General features: G+C 45.6%; 2 protein-coding genes across 22 annotated transcripts in view; one reads left to right on the top strand and one right to left on the bottom strand.

Annotated features, from left to right (window-relative positions):
- The first annotated feature begins 2,072 nt into the window (after positions 1-2,072).
- Positions 2,073-3,008, top strand: LOC138916709 (olfactory receptor 4D11-like). The gene has a single exon (XM_070229973.1). It carries the CDS (start codon positions 2,073-2,075, stop codon positions 3,006-3,008), a length of 936 nt encoding a protein of 311 aa, XP_070086074.1.
- A 6,020-nt stretch (positions 3,009-9,028) lies between these two features.
- PPFIA1 (PTPRF interacting protein alpha 1) overlaps positions 9,029-24,555 on the bottom strand; it is a 112,459-nt gene continuing 96,932 nt past the window's right edge. For 17 of the 21 annotated variants that reach the window (XR_011424046.1, XR_011424047.1, XR_011424048.1 and 14 more), the window contains 5 exons: positions 15,948-16,123; positions 14,913-14,981; positions 13,853-14,018; positions 11,327-11,394; positions 9,029-10,412 (listed from right to left, as the gene is read on the bottom strand). Coding sequence is in view for 15 of the 21 variants with exons in the window: in XM_070229959.1 (XP_070086060.1) it covers positions 11,336-11,394; positions 13,853-14,018; positions 14,913-14,981; positions 15,948-16,123 (470 nt within the window). In the remaining 6 variants the exon portion in view is untranslated. Of the gene's footprint in view, positions 10,413-11,326; positions 11,395-13,852; positions 14,019-14,912; positions 14,982-15,947; positions 16,124-16,308; positions 16,731-16,901; positions 17,004-24,555 lie in introns of those variants that run through there. The other 4 variants (XM_070229964.1, XM_070229970.1, XR_011424045.1 and 1 more) reach the window with 3 other exon arrangements.

The raw sequence follows: 24,555 nt of genomic DNA, 5'->3' as shown, positions 1-24,555 counted from the left end.
GCTGAGTAGTATTCCATTATGAATATATACCACATCTTCTTTATCCATTCTTCCCTTGATGGGCACCTAGGTTGCTTCCAAGTCTTGGCTATTGTGAATAATGCTGCAATGAACACAGGGGTGCATGTATCTTTATGCATTTGTGTTTTCAAGATCTTTGGATAAATACCCAGCAGTGGGATAGCTGGATCATAAGGTAGATCTATTCTTAATTTTCTGAGGATGCTCCATGTTGCTTTCCATAGTGGCTGCACCAGTTTGCACTCCCACCAGCAATGTATGAGGGTTCCCTTCTCTCCACATCCTCTCCAACACTTGTTTCCTGTCTTGTTAATTATAGCCATTCTGACCGGAGAGAGGTGATATCTCATTGTAATTTTAATTTGCATTTCCCTGATAGCTAATGATGTTGAACGTCCTTTCACGCGCCTGTTGGCCATCTGTATGTCTTCTTTGGAGAAATCTCTGTTCAGATCTTTTGCCCATTTTTAAATTGGGTTGTTGATTTTATGTTGTTGAGATGTATGAGTTCTTTGTATATTTTGGATATTAACCCCTTCTCTCTTATTTTAGCCATTTTAATAAATGTGCACTGTTATCTCATTATAGCTTTCATTTACATTTCCCCACTGATAAATGACATTGAGCATCTTTTCATATGCTTAATTGCTAAACCTATATCTTCTCGTTAAAGTATCTGTTCAAACCATTTGTCCCTTTTTTTTTAATTGGGTGGTTGGTTTTCTTATTGAATTTTAAGAGTTACAGCCATTCCATTCCTAGGTACTTACCTAAGAGAAATGGAAACATGTATCTACATGAAGACCTCTACAAGAATATTCATAGTGTAATAGCCAAAAACTAGAAACAACCCAAATGTTCATCAACAAGTGAATTGATAAACAAAATGTGGCACATCCGTACAATAAAAGGGAACAAAATATTGGTACACACAAAACATGGATGTATTTTGTAAGTGAAACAAGCCAGACAAAAAGAGAACGTACACCTTTTAGGATTCCATTTATAGAAAATTTTAGAGAATGCAAACTAATGGATAGTGACAGAATGCAGATCAGTGCTTGCCTGAAGAAAGGGGGCAGAGGGGACATATTACAGAGTCACAAGGACACTTTTGGAGTGATACATATATTAATTAACTTATATCTTATTATATCTTAATATATATTAAGACATATTAATTAACTATCTTAAACATATTGATGATTGCATGGGTATATGCGTATGTCAGAACTTATCAAAGTGTACACGTCAAACACATGAGTCTATCGTATGTCAATGATAGCGCAATAAAAAAAAATAGCTTTTAGGAAAGAAATTTGACCAGTGAACAGAAGAGAAGCTCTGAGTTACCACTTTTCTTTCATAGCTGAGGAGTTATTCAACATCCAGGGGTTTTGGTACCTAAAGTATATTAAAGAAAGAAACAAATAAATCCCCTTAAGGAAAAATAGAACGATAAAGAAGAATTTTACAGCTTTAAAATTATCTGATTTTTCATAGCATTAAATCTGTGACCTAAAAAAGGGAGGAGTGCTTCTGTGAAATTCAGTCCAAAGACAATCATTTTGCAGATAGGAGTTCTTAAAGCATTTAAATGGAGCACCCAGTCTGGAAAAAACCCCACATTTGTGTAAAACCTCAAAGGACCCCAGTTGTACCAAATAGGCATTGTCTTATTTACACACCAAACTGCATCCATTTTTGTATCCCTTGTGCCAAAATATTCCCTTTCTGATTATTTACTATTCACCTTTTTATCTTGGATACTTACAACTTCTATTCTGAGAACATTACTTTTATGCATTTTCTAAAATACATATAATTTACAGAAGAAAACAATAATTAACTGCATGCTTACGGAATAAGATGGCATGTAGGATGTGTTAACAATAACCTTGGAAAGAGTCTTCATGTGGTGATAATGCCTCACTAGTCTTCCGACCTAATACCCAACTGTAAACCTGAATCTATTAAGGGGGAGTAAACCCTTTCTGAAATAACACTTTTAATTTTTTCCAAGCTACACAAAGAAGAAGAAACATGATTCAATGGAGTTGGGAAATGGCACCAGGGTAAAAGAATTTATATTTCTAGGACTTACTCAGTCCCAAGATCTCAGTTTGGTCTTATTTCTTTTTCTGTGTTTTGTGTACATGACAACTCTGCTGGGAAACCTCCTCATCATGGTCACTGTGACCTGTGAGCCTCGCCTTCACACCCCCATGTACTTCCTGCTCCGCAATCTAGCCATCCTTGACATCTGCTTCTCCTCCATCACTGCTCCAAAGGTCCTGGCAGACCTTCTGTCAAAGATGAAGACCATATCCTATACTAGCTGCATGACACAAACGTTCTTCTTCCATCTCCTCGGTGGAGCAGATATTTTCTCTCTCTCTGTGATGGCATTTGATCGCTACATAGCCATCTCCAAGCCCCTGCATTATGTCACCATGATGAGTAGGGGGCGATGCACTGCCCTCATTTTGGCTTCCTGGGTGGGGGGCTTTGTCCACTCCATCATGCAAATTTCCCTATTGCTGCCCCTCCCTTTCTGTGGACCCAATGTTCTTGACAGCTTCTACTGTGATGTCCCCCATGTCCTCAAACTCGCCTGTACAGACACCTCTGCACTTGAGCTCCTGATGATTTCCAACAATGGCTTAGTGAGTACCCTGTGGTTTATCTTCCTGCTTGTGTCCTACACAGTCATCCTAATGATGCTGAGGTCTCAGGCAGGGGAGGGCAGGAGGAAAGCCATCTCCACCTGCACCTCACACATCACGGTGGTGACCCTGCACTTTGTGCCCTGCATCTATGTCTATGCCCGGCCCTTCACTGCCCTCCCCACAGATAAAGCCATCTCTGTCACCTTCACTGTCATCTCCCCTCTGATGAACCCCTTGATCTACACTCTGAGGAACCAAGAAATGAAGTCAGCCATGAAGAGACTGAAGAGAAGACTCATGCCTTCTGTGGTGGAATAGAATAAGAGTTTCCAACCTCTTCATCACCAAGGACTCCTTTCATCATTTTTCCCACAGAGTCCTATTTATATACTCAAATATATTATCAATAAACCAACTACACGTACTAGGTAACAATTTATTTTTCTAGTAAATTAATAGGTTGCTGGTAACCCTAGCTTCTGGTAAGCATAAAGTAACTAGTGCTACAGGATTGAGCTGATTGATGTATTTCCATTCAAAGAACAAAGTAACAATGTGTCAGGACAACTATATCGCAGGTGAAGAGATTGATTAAATCCAACTCCTTTTCCAGAGGTAAGTACACAGAAGCCTAGAGTTAGAGTGATTTGCTCAAGAACTCATATCCACTTAATCACAGAGATAAGTCTTCAGATACCCAATTGATTGCTCTTAAACCATTTGGATGTAATGTATTACATTACTGGACCTGTCTATGCCAAACTGTAATCCTGCTCTAGAAAGATTTCATGATCACTGCAAATGCAGCACCCGTATATGGGGACAAATGGCCCATCACAGATTAAGACTTTTTTTTGCTTAGTTGAACACCACATGGGCTTGTGACCTCTTGAGAACCTCAAAGGCACACAATTGTTGTCCTCCTGGATTCCTATAAGGAACGAAGAAGCTTTGAAAGACTTCCCATAATGGCCTACAGGGATTTATCTTATGCAGAACTGCACGTGCCAGATTCACATTCTTGTGATAAGTTTAGACAAAGGCAGAACCTCAGAAATCCTACACAACGAGCAAGCCATTCTCATTATTCAAGAACTGATCTTCTAGTCCAGCCTTACCAGGGCCAATCTCAGACTGGGTTCTCCATTGAGAATTTACACTCTTTTCACTTCCCACTTCCTGAGAGAGAGAGAGGAAGGGTTAAAGAAGATAAAACTCTAAACAATCCAGTCTTCAATTTGTTGGTGTTTGTGAAGAAGTAAAAGGTAGTGTTTTTGTCTGGGAAAGCATGGTAAAAGTAAACCATTATAGCTGAATGCTCTAACCTCAGAGTCATACGGCCTTGGGTCCAAATCCTATCTCTGCCATCCCTCAACTGTGTGATCTTGAGCAAATTATTTCATGTCTTCACAGGTCATATGTCACTTATAAAAAGGTACTTATAATATCCATCTCATGGAGTTGTTGTCAGGGTTAAAATGAGATGGTATATGTGAAACATACAATGCCTGGCAGATAGTAAATTCTCAGTGAAAGGCAAATATCATTATTAATACCATCCAAATTGCTCTACATTATGCACATTCTGACCTGAACCCTAACCCCAACCCCCAATGATCTGTTACACTCTCCTACTACAGGGCCACTACTCCTCATTATTGGAAAAAACTGATGGGGTAGCAAAACATAGGAATATACATTGAATTCAAAGCATTTTTCATCCAGCTTTCTTGGGCCAGCGCCATGGCCAAGTGGTTAAGTTCGTGTGCTCTGCTTCAGCAGCCCAGGGATTAACTGGTTCAGATCCTGGATGCAGACGTGGCATCACTCGTCAGGCCACGGTGAGGCGGAGTCCCACATTTCACAACCAGAGGCACTCACAACTAGAACCTACAACTGTGTACTGGGGGGCTTTGGGGAGAAGAACAAAAAAAAAAGATGGCAACAGTTTTAGCTCAGGTGTCAATCTAGGAAAAAAACAAATTTCTAGCTTTCTGTCATTAAAACATGACTACAGCTTTGCTGGTTATTTTTATAGCTTAAAAAGTCATCCTGAAGCTGTTGACATAATGCATTGGATAGTTTCATATTAAAAGAAAGTAATGGATCAAATATAAACCCTTGGCTTTTCTGGCAGGGATAAGGGATCAGAACAAGAAGTCAGATCACCCAGGACAGAGAAGAGCCCAAGTAGAGTTAGCCAAAGGATACTGAGCGTTGAGGACAAACTTTACTTATGTCCCACTTTGGATCTGGAATGGCACCATAAGCATTGATTAACTAACTGGTTCATTGCCATTTCTTGTCACCTGGTCTATAAATTCTAAATGTTTACCATATTGACCTACTTCCCCTAACATGAAAATTCTAAGAATAATTCACATTTGTCAAGTCACCGTTCATAAGGTCCTGCTACCTTTGCTCAGGTAGCACTGGTCACGAGTCTCTAAGCTTTTCTATGTGAAATTGCCTATGAAAAATGCATGCCACAAACCACCTTACAGTCTATTTCATGCCAATTTGTCCTTTTCTGTCCTTCCTATCTCTTGTGAATCACTCAAATCAGAGTTTTATCACTATGTCAGAATTGGATGGCACCAAAGATCTATGGGGACTGAATCACTGATTGTATCTCAGAGGCATAATCCCAGGAGACCAAGGACCAAAGAACTCCTGCCACATCACTGTCCCTGAGACTTTCTCAAGCCATGTTTAAACACACAACACAATCTGATTCAATATTTCAGGAGAAGGAGAAAGAATTACATCTCATTACATAAACATTATCATTACTCTGGATGACATAAAATCTAAAGCTGGGTTGCATTTGTTCCAATTAAATCAGCTTTTATTATTTTTAAGCTCTGTTCCTAATAGCCATGGAAAGGTTGACTGGCTCTGGACACACACACATAGCTTTCAAACTACCCTTTCTTACATTGTTCCCTGAATCGAATATTTCAATGATCAACATCTCTGGGTACCCGTGAACCCAATAACATAAAATTATTCTGAAGTAATTAACCTGATGAATATCAACAGCTGTCACTGTGCTACCTTCCTAGATTCTAAGGGAGCTGTGGATCTTAGAGATGTAGATTAAGATAATTGTATAGCCTCAATGAATATATTGCATTCAACAGAAATTGGACATATAAATCTACACCATTCAGTCTCTAACAGCGGCCCTGGCAGTAGCCACAAAGATTTGATTTTTCCCTCACTACCCTTTTATTTAAGCTTTATTTCCCAGCCCCCTAAGCAAAGCAATTTTGGTTAGAAGGAAGACAGCACAGTCCTTGGTGTGGTTTAACACACTTTCTTTAACACACATCTGCCACATTCATTTGGTCAACCAAGTCACTGAGGCTGGCCAGGCTGCAGGGGATGAGACCCCACCTGTCAGTGGGAGGAGCAGCAGAGAAGCTGCAGCCCACGTGAAGTTTTGTCGTACGCCATAGTTCATCAAGTCTAAGATGCCATCGTTTGTAAGACACATCCTGACTTCAAAGACACCAAAATGTCACAAAGGAGTCACGACAGAATGGATGAAACGTAGTGCGTGCATGCTGAGTTGTGGTGTAAAATGGGTGGGCTGCAGTTAATGTTCAAAACTTGGGTAAATTACATTCCAAAGTGAGGACCAAGAAGCAATTTTTCCCGACATCTAAAGACTGAGGGTTTAAAACACAGAGGGTCTCCCTAAAATAACTATTAAAATATTATTATAGAAAATGTCACACAAATGCAAAAAGAGAATACTATGATAAACCCTCATGAATCCATCACCCACCTTCAACAACTATCAACCCACACGGTCAATTTGGTTTGACCCATATCCTGACCTACCCCTCCGCCAAGATTATTGTCAAGCAAATCCCAGACACGGTCATTTCATCTGTAAATACTGGGCACACAACACGTGCCCTCGGTTGTAATCATAGTAACCCACTTGGCCCAGCAATGAATAACACCTCCAGCCTTCCTCATGGCAACAGTGAACACGGATTCAGCTCTGCTGGGAGCTGGGGAGGAGAAAGGGAGGTGCGGGAAAGCTGAAATTCTCATCCCCCAGAAGGAGATGCCAAGAGGCAAAGTCCACACTGGAGGAATCGAGAGGCCACATTAAGCACGTGTTATGTAGGAGCCCGGGCGTCACGGCTCCCTCTCTCGGCTCACCATGTTCCCACCGGGGGGTGGGTCCCTTGGGGTAGAGCCAGGTCTATCCATCCGGGTATCTCCCGGGCAGGGCAGCTCTTCTCCAGAATGTCGAAAGGTGGAATGGGGTGAACGGGGGCCTCACAAGCATGTGTCTGTGTGCAAATCGCAGGATCCTGTGAACGTGAGTTTATTTGGGAAAGGGGTCTTTGTAGGTGTAACTAAGTGAAGCGTCTTGAGGTGAGACCATCCCAGATGACCTAGGTGGGCCAGTGACAAGTGTCCTCGTAAGAGACAGAAGATAAGACACAGGGTGGGGCCACGTGAAGACAGAGGCAGAGACGGGAGACCCGGCTCACAGCCCAGGAGGCCAACAAGCACTGAAAGCGGGAAGAGGCGAAGGATGGATCCTCCACGCCAGCCCTGCTCCTCCCTGCACTGGGTGTGCCCTCGGCGTGTGCCAGGTGGAGGGGGCGCACGCAGCGCTGGCCTCAAACAACAGGACTCCAAAAGGTGCCCCACTGAGTCAAGGACACGCGGTTGCAAAACCACTGGCTACTACTCCTCACCGAGGAGTTAAGCTAAGGAAATGTCAGAAACAGAAGCCTCTGAGCTATTTGGGAATGCACTCGATGACATGTCGGTGGTTAGGACAGCACCCACAGCACCCGGACGCCCACCTCGCTATCCACCTGCCGGAGATACAGGGGAGACACGCTCCTCCCCAGACCCTGGGGAGCCCATCCCCATGAGCACAGGACTTAGCCAGCAAAAGAGCAAAGAAAACCCCAAACCCACAATTACCTTAAAGTGCATGATGTGAGACTTGAAAAGAGAAACTTAAGGGCAGCAATTATGAGGCTAAAGGAGGCTCGACAGAGTTCTAGCGGTGGGAAGGGTCCAGAGAGTCTTCAGTGTGGCCACACCTGGCTTGCGAATGGCTCCCATCCCCGCCGACTGCGGGCGAGCCCTGGGACACTGCGTGTGGGGCGAGCAGACCCGGGAGGCGTGGCTGAGAGTGCGCCTAGCACAGCAGAGTGCGCCTAGCACAGCAGAGCTACTGCAACACCGGCCTGTGCTCTCTGCGTCGTTCTGAGCTGACCTTTTGTTAAAGGCGTAAACGGAACCACCGAATGAAGTTTTAATCAAACACCTGCAACTTAAAGAGTCAATGATGACCTGGTCTGCTTCCAGAAGCTTCAGGCTACCCAAGGCTTGCCCAGCTTTGGTCAGGCAAACGGACTGGTGGGTGAAAAAGCAGGGAAGCGCTATGTGCTTTTGAGTCTCACGCTTAAGTGAACCCAAGAACGAGGAAATGCCAAGAAAAGGCTGCCCCCAACAAAACTGGAAAACCAGCCAGCACAGGCTCTCAAGAGAACACCAAACCACCGGATCGCTGTGCCCTGACGGACACCAGCTGGAATGTATTCACCCGAATAAAGAAAACACGTCACTCAGGAGAGGCGGCCGTCAGCCCTGGAAGGACAGCAGAACAGGAAAAGGAAAACCGAGGCGACAGTCAGCAGCGCCCACCCAACACAGCGCGAGGCATGGGGTCGGCCTGGGCATCGTGCACCCTCAGACCTGATGACAATACTGCGGTGGGGGGAGGGCGGGCGACAGCACGTAGGGGCTGAGGCATCGGGTGCCCTGGGCCTGGCGCTGCCAGCCACGAGCGCCGCGTCTTGCCGCCCTGCAGCCGGGCGCGTCCTGCCTGCCTGCCTGCCCGGGCCCGTCGGCGCGTCCCTCCCCTCTCGCGCCGGACTGCTTCATGACTCAGGACTCCATCTGAGCGCTCCGAGACCAGGCTCCCTGGGAACCAGAAGGACACAGCCCAGGGCGGGAGCAGCAGGAGAGCCGGGCCCCAGTGCGCGCATGGACTGACGCGCCTCCGCGCCTCCCTGTGGCCTGCGGTGCCTCTGAGCGCCAGGCTGCCCGGGCCTGGTCCCCCAGGTCTCAGCGAGAGAGGGTCTGGGCCTCGGGGGCCGAGGCGGGAAGCCCCTGGGCTTCCTGGCGGGGACGCCCCCATCCTGTGCTTCCATCCCCAGCTTTTTCATTCTGTCAACTGATTTCTACCCAAGAAAGTCCACTCGACCACACTGCCGCCACTGAATCAGCCTGGAGCCGGAGATGAGCCAGCTGCGGCCGATTTGTCACAGGATGACAGCTTATTCTCAGTATCCTTTATTGGCAGTGGAAAACGCCTCAGTACTTTATTGAAAGAAAGCAATAAATAATACTGTGATAAAAATAGTTCAAAAGGAGACTGTACATACTTTGTTACATAATCAGGAGGTTCACACAAGATTAACAGAAAACAGAATGTAACAACGAAAGAATCGTACAAGGAAGTTAAAAGCAGAAACCGAATGTAAACCGTCCACCGACAAAATGAGCTGTATAATAAATAATGCACCGTGGTGGGAACACATTTCCTGCTGGCTCTTTAATGTGCCATTTAAAAAGGAAAAGTTACACCTGCTACTTAGACAGTCCAAAACGGCTATATCGTCAAAAGCTAAAAATGTACCAATAGGTCCCTCCTTTCAACATGTTTACAAACAAATGTAAAAAGATGATTTACATAAGAAAAAATAAGGCCTTTAGTAGAGTCGCACTGCGTGGTTTCCTGGTTTCAGGGAGCCCGCGCCTTCCTCTTCCGGCACGGGCATCCCTGTGGAGCGCGGTGCTTCCTGCTTGGTCCTCAAAGAGCAGCGGGGCGGGGGCCCGCGTCCACCCGTCGGGGCAGAGCCCGGAGAGCCCCCCAGCCCTTCCTGTGGCCGAGAGAAGTACTCCCGGCTGGGGCTCGTGCCGGGCGCTGAGGACAAGCCGTGCGGGTCTCCAGGGACGAGCTCTGCAAGCTACTGAGAGCCACCAGAGATGCTCACAGTTCTGACGGCCCCTTCAGCCCAAATTTTATCAGAAGCTCATATTTAACACCAGGTACTTTCAGTCTGTTCACGCTGCAGGATAAAGCATTTCTTGCTAGAAAAAGTAGAGTAAGGTCAGTCATTAAAACGCAATTGCTTGAAATTAAGTCTGCTTGTTTCAAAATGATTGTTGTAGAGCTGGTTACATTTGTCAGGATAACGCGCACCATGTCATGATGATCTTACAAATGCAAATGCAGTAAAATCCTCTTCTCTCTCGCCGATTATTATTAAAAAATTAATGATAATTACAATAAACGCATAATTTACAAAAGCCCTGTATCTTTTCATAGGATTTATACATACAAGCATTACAGTACATTCGTTTGAAAGACTAAAATTAGATAGAAGAACAGAATCGATTTGAAAGGATATTTATAGCCTGGATATACATGAAAAAGTAACTAACTATATAAATGAAGTCATATGTTTACATAAATATAAGAAACATTAAATTCTAAAATATTTTCTCTATGGTATTCGTGAATTTTTCACTAATTAAAAACTCTGTAATAAAATATCTTAGGGTCCATGTAACAAGTATCAACAGATTGCAGATCCACTGAATTCTGAAAGGCCGTCTTCGCCGGGTCCCGAGCGCTGCACGGTCATCTGTAGAAGTAGTGTGGGTAAACTGGAAAGGAAGCACAAACAGGACAATCAGCCTCAGGACGGGCCGCCCGGCGCACACCTGCGTCCTGAGGCCCAGCCCTGCCTCCCTGCCCCTTGCGCTGTAGCTGCTTGAGAACTGAGATGAAACGTCAAGGAGTACGCGTATCAATGAGAAAATTCCTTGCTGACTTCCTTTTGGCGTATGTCTAACAGTTACCAATTAAAAAGATTAGGAAACCAATCAAACCTTCTGGCGGAGACGTGAAAAGTGGAGAGCGGAACACAGCCCCCGGCCCTGGTGCCACGAGCAGGGGCTGGGCTCCCAGCCCCACGTCACCCCTTCAGCGCGAGCGGGCTGCTCGTAACTGCACCCCTGCGATGGCAACGCAGCTGTGTGTTTAAAACCACCCACCAGGCCCTCAGGGTTCACGACAGCGTGGCCCCAGGAAACCTGGCTGTGCGGGGTGCGGCTCATTCAAGAACGTGTATTTCGAAGAAAGCCAGCGGGCGCCGCTGACCTGGGAGCGACACCAGCGCGGACGCCAGGGTCAAGGCGGAGAGCCGCCGTGCCGGGCGCTCTCAACCACGGGTGGTCGCCAGCCAAGAGCTGAGCCGGTGAGCTCCTGCCACGCGCTGCTCTCCTGCCTCCCCACCCCCAAAAGACATTAGCAGATACTGAAAAGAGTCCAGCACTTTCAGTTTTAAGGAAAAAATGCAAATACACTTTTTTCCTTAACAAATGAGGATACACGAACCCCTCTGTGACCAACTGTGAGCATACAGAACACCAGAACCACGTAACGGGTGCAGCCGGGCTTGCGTGCGTGTTCCTAAAGGCCTGCAGGAACGGAAACGGGCTCTCCGGGCCAGGCAGCGCCCCCGTGCGGTCACCCGGCCGCCTCTGCGGCCTCCGGGCACGCGGAACCCTCTACTCACCACGGGGCTTCAGCAGGAGTAAGTCCTGACCGTGGCGGCGTCCAGCCTCTGCGCTCCCGACACGCTGCCTGCTCCGACACCGGGGAGGAAGCGTGCAAACACAGCGTGCGGTTAGTCTTCAGACGTCACACGGGGCACACGTACACACACATCTGCACACCTACAACACCACCTACTGAGGGCTCCCAGGGAAACTGCTAGATGGGAGCGGATGAGCCAGGGAAAGAGAACCTAAGCGTCGCCAGGAGGGGCTTCTCTTCAGCCCCCAGCAGCCCTGGGAGCCACTGGCAGCTAATCTCACGACAGCAAGGACGCCTCAGATGATACACACTTCGTGATGTCCTCTGTGTAAGTGACAACTACTTCAGCTGGTAAATTTGTTTCTCCTGAAACTCTCTAGATTTGCAGAGCAACTAGACTTTTCTTCGGGGCCTAAACGTGATATCCCCAAGGCCGGTGTGAGGTAGATAACCCGGGGCAGCGCTAGACACCACGGGGTGCAGGTGACGGGAGTCAAATGCAGGCCTGGCCTGAGGGAGACGCGCCCTCGGGCCACCTGCCCTCCGCGCCTGTCTGAGGGAGCATCCAGGGCACTCCTCCCCAGGGCCGGGCTGCAGGGGGTGGGTAGAGGACAATGACTCATCTAAGAACACTAAAACCCAGTCTCAGTTTCTGCCGGAAGTGATGTGTACCACTGATGCCTTGTTCCTGTCGAGAAACACACGGCACGGCCCAAGAGGTGAGCCCCGCCTCTCCCTTGCAACCTGGACAGAAAATGTGCAAACACCTGGAGCAGATATTCCCGACTGCCAATTACACAGTTTGTGTTCCCTCGGGTCCAGCAGGAACACGTTTTATCAAGAATGTGCCGTGGTTCCAGAAGAGATGGCACGACAGCCGGCACTGTCGGTGAGCATGGGTCATCTTTCCAAACCCTGACCCTGAGGTCCCAGGAGGCCAGCTATAGCTTCCCCGATGCCCCTTATTTAAGAAGGCATTGAGCAGTCCACTCTCCCGGGGTTGGGCCTCAGTTTTCCTACAAGGGTCAACAGCCGTCTTCCATGTAATATATTCCCTACACCTCTCTCTAGGCTTATTTTTAATTTATCTGAACTCAAATCTCAATGTCGCCGTCAATACTGAACACGGGAAGTGTGACTGAGTCTGAGGAAACTGGGCACGAAGCTGTGAAGAAAATCAGAAGGCGCTCCGGCAGCCTATTCAATAAGTGGAGGGCCGAGTTACCGTTAGAGTTATACAAATTACCTCATGCTCCTTGGAATAAGAATGCTACTGAAGACACTGCTACTCTTGCCCCATTAACCAGATCACTGAGCTCTGCAGAGAGATGCAGGCTTCCAGCAGCAGTGCTGCCCTGGGGGCCATCTCACCAAGCGTCCGGCTGAGCGAAGGCTTTACACACACGCGCTTTTCTCTTATTTTGATATAAGCAAGTGAGAGCCAAACTCACAAACCTACATATGGGAAGGGCTAAGAACAGGGAAACTTGTAAAAGCCAACTCAGGACAATTTTTAAAAGCGCTTCCTTTCCCATAGCCGATCCATGGGCCACAGAGATGAGAATGAAGTCCTTCGTAACGGGAGTGTGGCTACAATGGCCCCAGCGGCCAGCACCACACGGGACCAGGACCCGCAGACGCCTCCTACGAGCCTGACGAGGAGCAGCCGTTTCACTGCCACAGCCGCTGAAGAGGACACGGCTGTACGACAACGGCCCTACAGACGGGGAGACTGAGGCACAGTGCTCGAGGCTGTGCCCCTCCTCAGCGGCAGAGCCAGGGTCCACAGAGGCCATCTGCCCTTGATCCTGTCATCGTGGGGGCCGCGGTCAGAGCTGAGAGGTCTGTCAGTAAAGCGCGGCCAACTTGTCATCAGCCGTGTCCTCCAAGCGGAGCGGCGGTCAAAGGGAAAACCGCAAGCTCCATCTGGAACCCTGACTGCAAGGCTCGTGCGCTCCCACGGCCCACCGCGCTCCAGTGACGACCTGCCCAGGCTCACCTTCTTCCTCCTCTCCGTCCTTATGGTGCGCAGTGACAGGGACCAATGCCAGCAGGGGTGGAGGGAGGAAAGGGAAGGCTCACAGAGGGGGAAACTGTGTTCTCTAAGATGGACTCAGTCACCTCTCCAGGTGGAGAGACGTCCCGGGAGCACCCGGCGTGGCCCGAGAGCTGCTGCACCACCTTGCGGCGGAGCCTTCCAGGGCTGCCTGCCACACACACAGGCTACAGGACGTCCACTCAGCACGCCGAGAACACACGCGACGCTCAGCTTTATTAGTTGGAAGGATATGCTAAGATTCAACCAGACAAGACTCTAAAAAACCTACATTATTGTTAAACTGTTATGCACAGATGTTAGGATTCATTTTAAAACACTTAACCTGGGCATGCACCAGTACTCAATGCCTTGTAACACACCCAAGAGGCCATTCTGGATCACTGTTAACATTCCAGCCACAAAGCTGCTCTTGCCGCCCACAGCGGCTGGCCGCCCCTGCACACCTACCGTCCAGCTGCGTCTTCTTCGGCTGCATGGAGGGTGAGGACAGAGAGGAGGTGACCCGGAAGTTGGCGGGGAGAGTCTCTGCGGACCCAGCAGCTAAGCCACGAACATCCTTTGGTCTAAATTTTTTTCTCCAAGAAGGTGCTCTCCTAAAGCTTTTATCATCGTCCTGGGAAATTAAAGGACAGAAAACAAGACTGATTTTAAAATAAAGGACAAAAATAGACAGTCAAGTTACCAGCCTTGAACCTGACTGCTGAACTCGTCACTGCATGTTTGTTCACACCTATTTAACCCGTTCCTGATAACCACAGGATCTACTGTCCCCACCGGGAACTTCTGAGAGTGACGGGCCCAGTAACACTATGTGGGGCCCTCACTGGGCATCGATGAGGACGGCCCTGGGCCGGCCAGGTGCATGTGCCTCCTGTTCATCACCCCGTTTCCTTTCTTATCTTGGAGAAATCATCTTCTTGCCGTATAAGATAATACATTTCTATTTGTCTTAAAATAGTTTCCAAGCTGTAAGCAGTTCTGCCTTAGAGCCGGGGAAGAGCCAGCATGCGCTCCTTTAGCTGTCCTCCTAGTCACCAGGCAAACTCACGTTTTCTTAAGGGGCAACGAAGGAAAGAATAAAAACAGTGTGGGAACAAACCAGTCACGACTGTGTGAGGGGAAATTAACATGTTGCGTTTCTCTAATCTCCTTCTAACAGGTTTCTCCAAAGCACAGGGACTCTGGATTGGGGTCAGACATCCAGAGGTCCCCAAACATAGCCCATGGACGCCATGCCTCGGCTGCCACCAATGTTGATGGGAACAACATTTTTGAGGGCTATCAAAACTTCAATAGCAAATATTTTAAAAACAGAAAACCTCAGACTGAAAATACGAGTTTCTTACTATCTCATTTGTTAACACATTTTTGAGAGCAAAGCTTAGCTCAGGAGGTAAAATCATCCCCACCCTTAGAAGAGAGACTGCCGACGGGGCTCACGTGCGTATAAACAAATAATTCACACTGAATGCAAATTTAAATAAAATTCATTAGGCTGAAAACTCACTTCATCAAACCTTCTGTCCGTCCCCATGACCAAAAGGTTGTTAAATTCTCGTTCCAAGACAGCGCGAGCCTGAAATCATAACGAAACAACAATACCGCAAAGCTTCATCAATCTAATCTGAAGGACGTTAACATATCACAACTGTTTTTCAAATCAAGACTTTTAAAAAGCTCAGGCTATAAACACCTTGAGCCATGACAGCATTTAATTTAATTGAATTAATTAATTTATTTGAGGAAGATTAGCACTGAGCTAACACCAGCTGCCAATCCTCCTCTTTTTTGCTGAGGAAGACTGGCCCTGAGCTAGAATCCATGCCCATCTTCCTCTATTTTATATGTGGGACGCTGCCACAGCATGGCTTGCCAAGTGCTTCCACGTCTGTACCCGGGATCCGAACCAGCGAACCCCGGGCTGCCGAGAAGCAGAACGTGCGCACTTAACCACTGCAACACCGGGCTGGCCCCCACAACCACATTTTAAATTAGGGGATTCCTGCGGAGCCCATGGATGGGCTTTCAGGGAAAGGGACCCATGACCGCTGGCAGACTATCTACGAAAGTGTGCTCTGTGGGTTGGTGCTGGTGGGGGGATGGGGGGTATCGGCAAAAGACATACAATCTTCTGTAGAAGAAGAATAAATTTCCTGATTCTCAGGTGAGCCCGTGTGTCAAAAAGAATCACACAGGGCAATAGAAACAAAATTAACAGAATCTCCATCGGTGTACCTATGAGCATTTCTCTTTCCACGTAAGAACTAAATACATGTCGTCACTCCTACGAGCATATGGACTTGAACGAAGTTTCCCCTTTTTTTTTAATCGCAAGACTCTCATGCTGACAACAGAAAATGGAAGGACAGGCAAAACTAATGAAGAATTAAGCATTGCTGGTTTGGAACCAGTATTTTGTGGATTAGGGATAGTTGTCTGAGGTACTGTGAAGTTTTGTGTCCACTCAGTTAACCAGCTAGACGTCTCCATCAGGAGACCTGACTGAACGCTGAGTGAGAGCCGGGCCGGCTCTGCAGCATACCTGTGTGTTCTGCTTAGGGATCCGTAACAAGAGCGCCAGTGCGCTGAAATCGAAGGTTTCATCTAAGGCCACAAGTGCACCGTGAACGCCACTCTCCACCAGATTGTTTGCATATTCTTTAAGGCCAATTGAGAGGATCCAGCGAATCACTCGATCGTTGCTCCACACAAGCACGTCTACAGGTGAACAGAAACAATTAGAACGGCGTCTGCACAAAGCTGTCTTCATCATGCACACCTGTAACAGCACACAGAAGGTGGGCAGGCAACCGCTGCTGCATTTAGAGGTCACGCCTCGGCCCTCCTCCATCGAAGGGAAACTGTCCCACTAGAACTCATGCTGCCAAAGAACCCAAGAGCAATGAAGTTCTTACGGACATTTATTTTCCAGAGAACAGAAAATGAGGAGGATCCAGGGTCAGAAACCAGAAGGACAGAGAAGAAGCTGAATGCCCACCAGGCACGAGCGCGCTTCCTCTACAGCCTTCAGAGTTTCTGAAACACTTTCTTTTCGTCAGAGAAGGAGTTGGCGCCCTGCTCGATTCAACACAAATCTCTCATTTGTAATCTTGAAGCTTGTTTCCTTGAAGCCTTTTTTGTTGTCTCATTTTAAAAAGAGAGAAACTTAAAGATACTCTCCAGCATATCAGAGACTGGGGGGAAGATCTTACACCACACGAAGTGATCCATTATTAAATTCGCTCTAGTAGAGATCTAAAAATAGCCACTCCATGAAAATATCTCCGGATGCTCACCAATCACTTCCAAAGACAACTTTTGTCAACTATAAAAAGATTTAAAACAGATACAGAAAACAGACAAAACTGATTTACCCATTTTATTTCCAATGCCCTTTTATACTATACACACACACACTATATATATAGTATAAAATATACGCACTACATATATAGTATAAAGTGTGTATATATATATAGTATAAAAGCTGGCTTACGGTTTTTCTTGTGATTCACGTTAGCTCAATCATGACCAGACTATCCTTTAAACGGGCTGTGTCCTCAACCAGTTTTGTCTTCAGTTTCTTTCTTTGTAAAACCTGGGGAAGAAGACAGCACTCACACGCACAGGGTTGTGGGAAGGATTAAATAATTAACCTCTGAAAGTGCTTCGAGTTCTTAAGTCTTACCTATTATTATGACTGTTGTTAGTGATTTCTTTATTCTGAAAATTCTGGGAGATTTTACTTTGAGCTTAATCGTTAACGTCTTACTTAAAAGCAGACTATTGTAGTCGATGCTTTCGAGGCATGCCGGGTGAGAGGCTCCCATTGCATCTCCCCACCTGCGCTCTCACTGAGCCGCCTCTGCCATCGTCCCCTGCTAAGGAGCTCCTCCTCCACCTCCAAGGCCCAGCTGAACCAGCGCCTCTGTGCTGCCCCCTGAGCCCTGGAGGCAGAGACACAGGGCTCCGTCTGTGCTCCTGAAGCCCTCTGATAAGTGGCTAGAGCAGAATCGCCGCACTGGAGTCCAGTGAGCCGATAGCAGAGTCCTGCCCGTCTGTGCCCTGGTGTTACCCAGCAGTGTGGCAGGGGGTGGCATTTCTGAGTGAAGGAGTACACACGTCAGAACAAGTCACAGGAGGAGTGTTCCCCTTGAGACGGTTCGCGCAGACTGACGTAAGCACAAGAAAGTAGGCACAGGTGCTGTGGCTCAGAGGAGGACCGTGCTTCCTCCCAGAGATGCAGGGCGTGGTGGCGCACCCTGGTGGTAAGTCACGAGCTGCCCCACAGCACGGCCGCACACAGACAGGTGCTGTGGTGCTGCGGCCAGGGAGCGAACCTGGGCCGCTGAGTGCTGGGGGCCAGACTTGAACCACCAGGCCATGAGAGGAGGGTCTTCAAAGCACTCATCTCCAACCCTCCCTCCTCTGTAAGGATGCCAGACTAGTTTTCTCCACTTAACAAATTTCCTAATATTTTTAAAAATGGGAAATCACTAACCCACAGCCAGCATCATACTCAACGGGGAAAAACTGAGCGCCATCCCCCTGAGAACAGGAACAAGACAAGGGAGCCCACTCCCACCACTCTTACTGAACATAGTACTGCAGGTTTGGGCCAGAGCAATTAGGCAAGAAAAAGAAAGAAAAGGAATCCAAATTGGCAGTGAAGAAGTGTAACTCTCACTGTTTGCAGACGACATGATTTTATATAGAGAAAACCCTAAAGAAGCCATGGCGGGGCCGGCTCGGTGGCTGAGTGGCTAAGTTCGCGCGCTCCGCTGAGGCAGCCCAGGGTTCGGATCCTGGGCACGGACATGGCACCGCTCATCAGGCCACGTTGAGACGGCGTCCCACATCCCACAACTAGAAAGACATGCAACTAAGATATGCAACTATGTAACAGGGGGGTTTGGGAAATAAAGCAGAAAAAAAAGATTGGCAACAGTTGTTAGCCTAGGTGCCAATCTTTAAAAAAAAAAAAAAAGAAGCCATGGGAAAACTATTAGAAATAAACATCTACAGCAAAGTTGCAGGATACAAAGTCTACTTACAAAAATCAGTTGCATTTCTCTACTCTAATAACAAACTAACAGAACGAGAACTCAAGAATAGAATACCATTTACAATCGCAACAAAGAGAATAAAATATCTAGAAATAGGGGTGACGTCAGCAACATGGCAGCGTGAGCTCACCCAGGACTCTCTCCCCTCCAAATTACAACTAAAAAGAGCAACTGCTTTCCAACCAAAAAAAAAAAAATCCCAATAACAGAAATCCTCACAGACCCACAGCAGCCAAACGACGGAAGGCGGAGAGGCTGGAGCCGCCCTCAGAGGAGCTGGAACGGGGTCTTCGCTCCCTCCCCTAGAGACTGGGATCGCTGCCGTGGGTGTGAGAAGGAGCAGGGGAGGGGCCGTGCATTGGGAGATCGTGCAGGACTCCCACCGCTGGAGCAGCGGAAACCCTCTAACAGGGGACAGCTTTCGCGTGGGGGAACCCCAGCAAGCCAGGGCCCTGGGAGACCAGAGAGCGAGAGCTGTGCCAATCCAGGTCGGCATGAGAGAAAGTGTCCCTCCTCCCTCAACCCATGCTGGGTGCCACCATCGTGGCTGAAGGCGCAGGGCTCAGAACCAAGGCTCTCGACCCCCATCTAGTGGCGACAGGCTGTACCTGCAACCAAATAACAGCATCATGCGCAAAAACCTCTCCTCTACCATCCAGCAATTTATAAAAGTTCCAGTCCAAAAGGAAAACAATAAAAACACAGAATTATGTCCTGAGGGCTTGGAAATGGGTAAAGTAAGTCAAGAGGAGTTCAAAATAGCTATCCTCAAAATACTCAATGAGGTAAAGGGAAATATAGAGAAACAAGTCAACAAGTTCTGGAGTTACTTCACAAAAGAGATTGAAATTATAAAGAAGAATCAATTAGAAACACTAGAGATGAAAAACACAATGGACCAGATAAAACAGAATACAGATTCCCTGAATGCCCGTGTAGACACCATAGAGGAGCAAACTAGCATAATCAAAGACAGGCTGAATGGCTCCAGACAGAGGAAGAAAGACAACTAAGAATTAAAAAAACTGAAGAAAAGCTCAGAGAAATAGCTGACTCAATGAGAAAATGCAACTTAAGAATCATCGGAATTCCTGAGGGCGTGGAAAAGGAAAATGGAGCAGAAAGTGTGCTCAACGAAATCAGAGAAGAGAACTTCCCAAATCTAGGGATTGAGAGAGAAATGTGTGTGGAGGAAGCTTTCAGATCTCCTACATTTGTCAATGTAAAAAGACCTACTGCAAGGTACATAGTAGTAAAAATGGCAAAAATGAAGGACAGAGAAAGAATACTCAGGGCAGCAAGGCAGAAGAAAAGAACCTACAAAGGAACCCCTATCAGACCTTCAGCGGATTTCTCGACAGAAACCTTACAGGCTAGGAGAGACTGGAGTGACATATTCAAAACTTTAAAGGATAAAAATCTTCAGCCAAGAATACTCTATCCAGGAAAAATATCCTTCAGATAGGAGGGAGAAATTAAATCTTTTCCAGACAAACAAAAGCTAAGGGACTTCGTAGTCACAGGACCTTCACTCAAGAAGGCTCTCATACCTGAAAAAAGAAAAAAAGGGAGTAAGGGGTCACAAAACACAGAGTAGGGAGACAAATAGACAGAAGCTAAATAGGATAGCAAATATTCAACTATAGCATTAGGATAAAGGGAAGGAAATCACCAAAGCAAAGATAATCTTATCACTCTAACCACAAACTCACAACACAAGTTGGAATAAGAGATGAAAATAATAATTTCGGAGGGGAGGAGGAAAGGGACTGAAACAACCTAGGCTAAGGAAGTAAGAGACCACCAGAAAATGGACTATGTTATACACGAGATTCTGAATACAAACTTCAGGGTAGCCACTAAACTGAAAAACTGAACAGAAACATAAAACATAAATAAGGAAAAATCTAAGAAACCCAGCCTAAGAAACTGCAGAAGTCAATGGGTAGGCTAAAACACACAGGACAAGAAACAAAGGAAACACAGGAAAACCGGAAAACGAGCAACAGAATGACAGCATTCAGCCCTCATGCATCAATACTCACCCTCAACGTAAACGGACTGAACTCGCCAATAAAAAGACACAGAGTGGCAAAATAGATTAAAGAACGAGATCCAACAATTTGTTGCCTCCAGGAAACACACCTCAGCTCCAAGGACAAACACAGGCTCAGAGTGAAGGGGTGGAAGACAACACTCCAAGCCAATAGCAAACAAAAGAAAGCAGGGGTCGCAATGCTTATATCAGACAAAACAGACTTCAAGATAAGGCAGGTAAAGAGAGACATAGAGGGCCAATATATAATGATCAGAGGGACACTTCATCAAGAAGAAATAACGCTTATAAATATCTATGCCCCCAACACAGGAGCACCAAAGTTCATAAAGTAACTATTAACAAACCTAAAAGAAGATATCAAAAATAACACAAAAATAGTAGGGGACCTCAACACCACACTCACATCAATGGATAGATCATCCAGACAGGAAATCAACAGAGAAACAGTGGAGCTAAACGAAAAGCTAAAACAGTGGGACTTCATAGATACATATAGAATGCTTCATCCAAAAACAGCAGAATACACATTCTTCTCAAGCGTGCATGGAACATTCTCAAGGATAGACCATAGGTTGGGAAACAAGGCAAGCCTCTACAAATTTAAAAAAATTGAAATAATAACGAGCATCTTCTCCAATCATAATGTTATAAGGCTAGAAATTAATTACAAGGAAGAAGCTGAGAAAGGCACAAGGATGTGGAGACTAAACAATACGCTATTGAACAAGCAATGGATCATGGAAGAAATTAAAGAAGAAATCCAAAAATACCTGGAGACAAATGAAAATGATAGCATGCTATACCAACTCATATGGGATGCAGTAAAAGCTCTATTAAGAGGAAAATTCATCGCCATTCAGGGACATCTTAACAAACCAGAAAATCAGCAATCTTAAACTACACCTAACTGAATTAGAGAAAGAAGAACAAACAAAGCCAAAAGTCAGCAGAAGGAGAGAAATAATAAAAATCAGAGCAGAAATAAATGGTATTGAAACAAAAAAGGCAGTAGAAAGGATTAATGAAACAAAGAGCTTGTTCTTTGAGAAGGTAAATAAAATTGACAAACTCCTAGCCAGACTTACAAAGAAAAAAAGAGAGAAAGCTCAAATAAACAAAATCAGAAATGAAAGAGGAGAAATAACAACAGACTCCACAGAAATACAATGGATTATAAGAGAATACTACGCAAAAACTATATGCCAGCAAAATGGATAACCTACAGGAAATGGATAAATTCTTGGACTCCTACAATCTCCCAAAGCTCTCTCAAGAAGGAGGAGACAATCTGAACAGACCAGTCACAAGCAAAGAGACTGAAACAGCCATCAAAAGCACCCAAAGAATAAACCCTCAGGACCAGATGGCTTTCCTGGGGAATTTTACCAAACTTTCAGAGAGGATTTAATACCTATCCTTTTCAAGCTATTCCAAAAAATTAGGGAGGATGGAACACTTCCTAACACATTCTACGAGGCCAACATCATGCTGATACCAAAGCCTGACAAGGACAGCACGAAAAAGAACTACAGGCCAATACCGCTGATGAACACAGATGCAAAAATTCTCAACAAAATTTTGGCAACCAGAATACAGTAATTCATCAAAAGGATCCTACATCATGATCAGGTGGGATTCATACCAGGGACACAGGGATGGTTCAGCATCCGCAAATCAATCAATGTGATACACCACATCAACAAACTGAGGAATAAAAACCACATGATCATCTCAATAGATGCAGAGAAAGCATTTGACAAGATCCAACAGCCATTTATGATAAAAACTCAACAAAATGGGGATAGACGGGAACTACCTCAACACAATAAAGGCCATAGATGACAAACCCACAGCCAACATCGTACTCAATGGGCAAAAACTGAGCACCATCCCCCTGAGAACCGGAACGAGACAAGGATGCCCTCTATCACCACTCTTATTCAGCATAGTACTGGAGGTCCTGGCCAGAGCAATCAGGCAAGAAAAAGGAATAAAAGGAATCCAAATGGGGCGGAAGAAGTGAAACTCTCGCTATTTGCAGACGACGTGATCTTATACATAGAAAACCCCAAAGAATCCATTGGAAAACTTTTAGAAGTAATCAACAACTACAGCAAAGTGGCAGGATATAAAATCAATTTACATAAATCAGTAGCATTTCTATACTCTAATAACAAACTAACAGAAAAAGAACTCAAGAACACAATACCATTCATAATCGCAACAAAAAGAAGAACATACCTCAGGGTGAATTTAACTAAGGAAGTGAAAGACCTATACAATGAAAATTACAAGGCTTTTCTGAAAGAAATGGATGACGACATAAAGAGATGGAAAGACATTCCATGCACATGGATTGGAAGAATAAACACAGTTAAAATATCCACTCTACCTAAAGCAATCTACAGATTCAACGCCATCCCAATGAGAATCCCAATGACATCTTTACAGAAATAGAACAAAGAATCCTAAAATTCATATGGGACAACAAAAGACCCTGAATTGCTAAAGCAATCCTGAGAAAGAAGAACAAAGCTGGAGGCATCACAATCCCTGACTTCAAAACATACCACAAAGCTACAGTAATCAAAACAGCATGGTACTGGTACAAAAACAGGTGCACAGATCCATGGAACAGAACTGAAAGCGCAGAAATAAAACCACACATCTATGGACAGCTAATCTTCGACAAAGGAGCTGAGGGCCTACAATGGAGAAAAGAAAGTCTCTTCAACAAACGGCGCTGGGAAAACTGGAAAGCCACATGTAAAAGAATGAAAATTGGACCATTCTTTTTCACCATTCACCAAAATGAACTCAAAATGGATCAAAGACCTAAAGGTAAGACCTGAAACCATAAGGCTTCTAGAAGAAAATATAGGAAGTACACTCTTTGACATCAGTATTAAAGGGATCTTTTCGGACACCATGTCTTCTCAGAGAAGGGAAACAATAGAAAGAATAAACAAATGGGACTTCATCAGACGAAAGCGCTTCTTCAAGGCAAGGGAAAACAGGAGTGAAACAAAAAAACAACCCACTAACTGGGAAAAAACATTTCCAAGTAATACATCTGACAAAGGCTTAATATCCATAACAGATGAAGAACTCACACAACTCAACAACAAAAAATTAAACAACCCGATCAAAAAATGGACAGGAGACAGGAACAGACATTTCTCCCAAGAAGATATACGGATGGCCAATAGGCACATGAAAAGACGCTCATCATCGCTGATCATCAGGGAAGTGCAAATCAAAACTACACTAAGATATTACCTTACACCCATTAGAGTGACAAAAATAACTGAAACAAATAGTGATAAATGTTGGAGAGGTTGTGGAGAAAAAGGAACCCTCATACACTGCTGGCGGGAATGCAAACTGGTGCAGCCACTATGGAAAACAGTATGGAGATTCCTCAAAAAATTAAAAATAGAACTACCATACGATCCAGCCATCCCACTACTGGGTATCTATCCAAAGAGCTTGAAGTCAGCAATTCCAAAAGTCCTATGCACCCCAATGTTCACTGCAGCATTATTTACAATAGCCAAGACATGGAAGCAACCTAAGTGCCCATCAACAGATGACTGGATAAAGAAGATGTGGTACATATATACAATGGAATACTACTCAGCCGTAAAAAAGAACAAAATCGTCCCATTTGCAACAACATGGATGGACCTTGAGGGAATTATGTTAAGTGAAATAAGCCAGATAGACAAGACAATCTCTGTGTGACTCCACTCCTATGAGGAATTTAAACCTGTGGGCAAAGAGAACAGATTAGTGGCTACCAGGGGAAGGGGGGGTGGGGGGTGGGCACAAAGGGTGAAGGGTTGCACCTACAACACGACTGACAGACGATAATACATAACTGAAATTTCACAAGATTGTAACCTATCATTAACTCAATAAAAATTTTTTTAAAAAATAAAATAAAGTAAAAAATCTCACAACATGAAAAAAAAATACCCAGGAATAAATTTAATAGGGGGTGGGTGAAAGGGGTGATTAAGCAC

Source organism: Equus caballus, chromosome 12 (genome assembly GCF_041296265.1).
Source record: "Equus caballus isolate H_3958 breed thoroughbred chromosome 12, TB-T2T, whole genome shotgun sequence".
NCBI classification, from domain to species: Eukaryota; Metazoa; Chordata; class Mammalia; order Perissodactyla; family Equidae; genus Equus; species Equus caballus.
The sequence above is the reverse complement of the archived record's forward strand: the minus strand, read 5'-3'. Positions and strand labels throughout refer to the sequence as shown.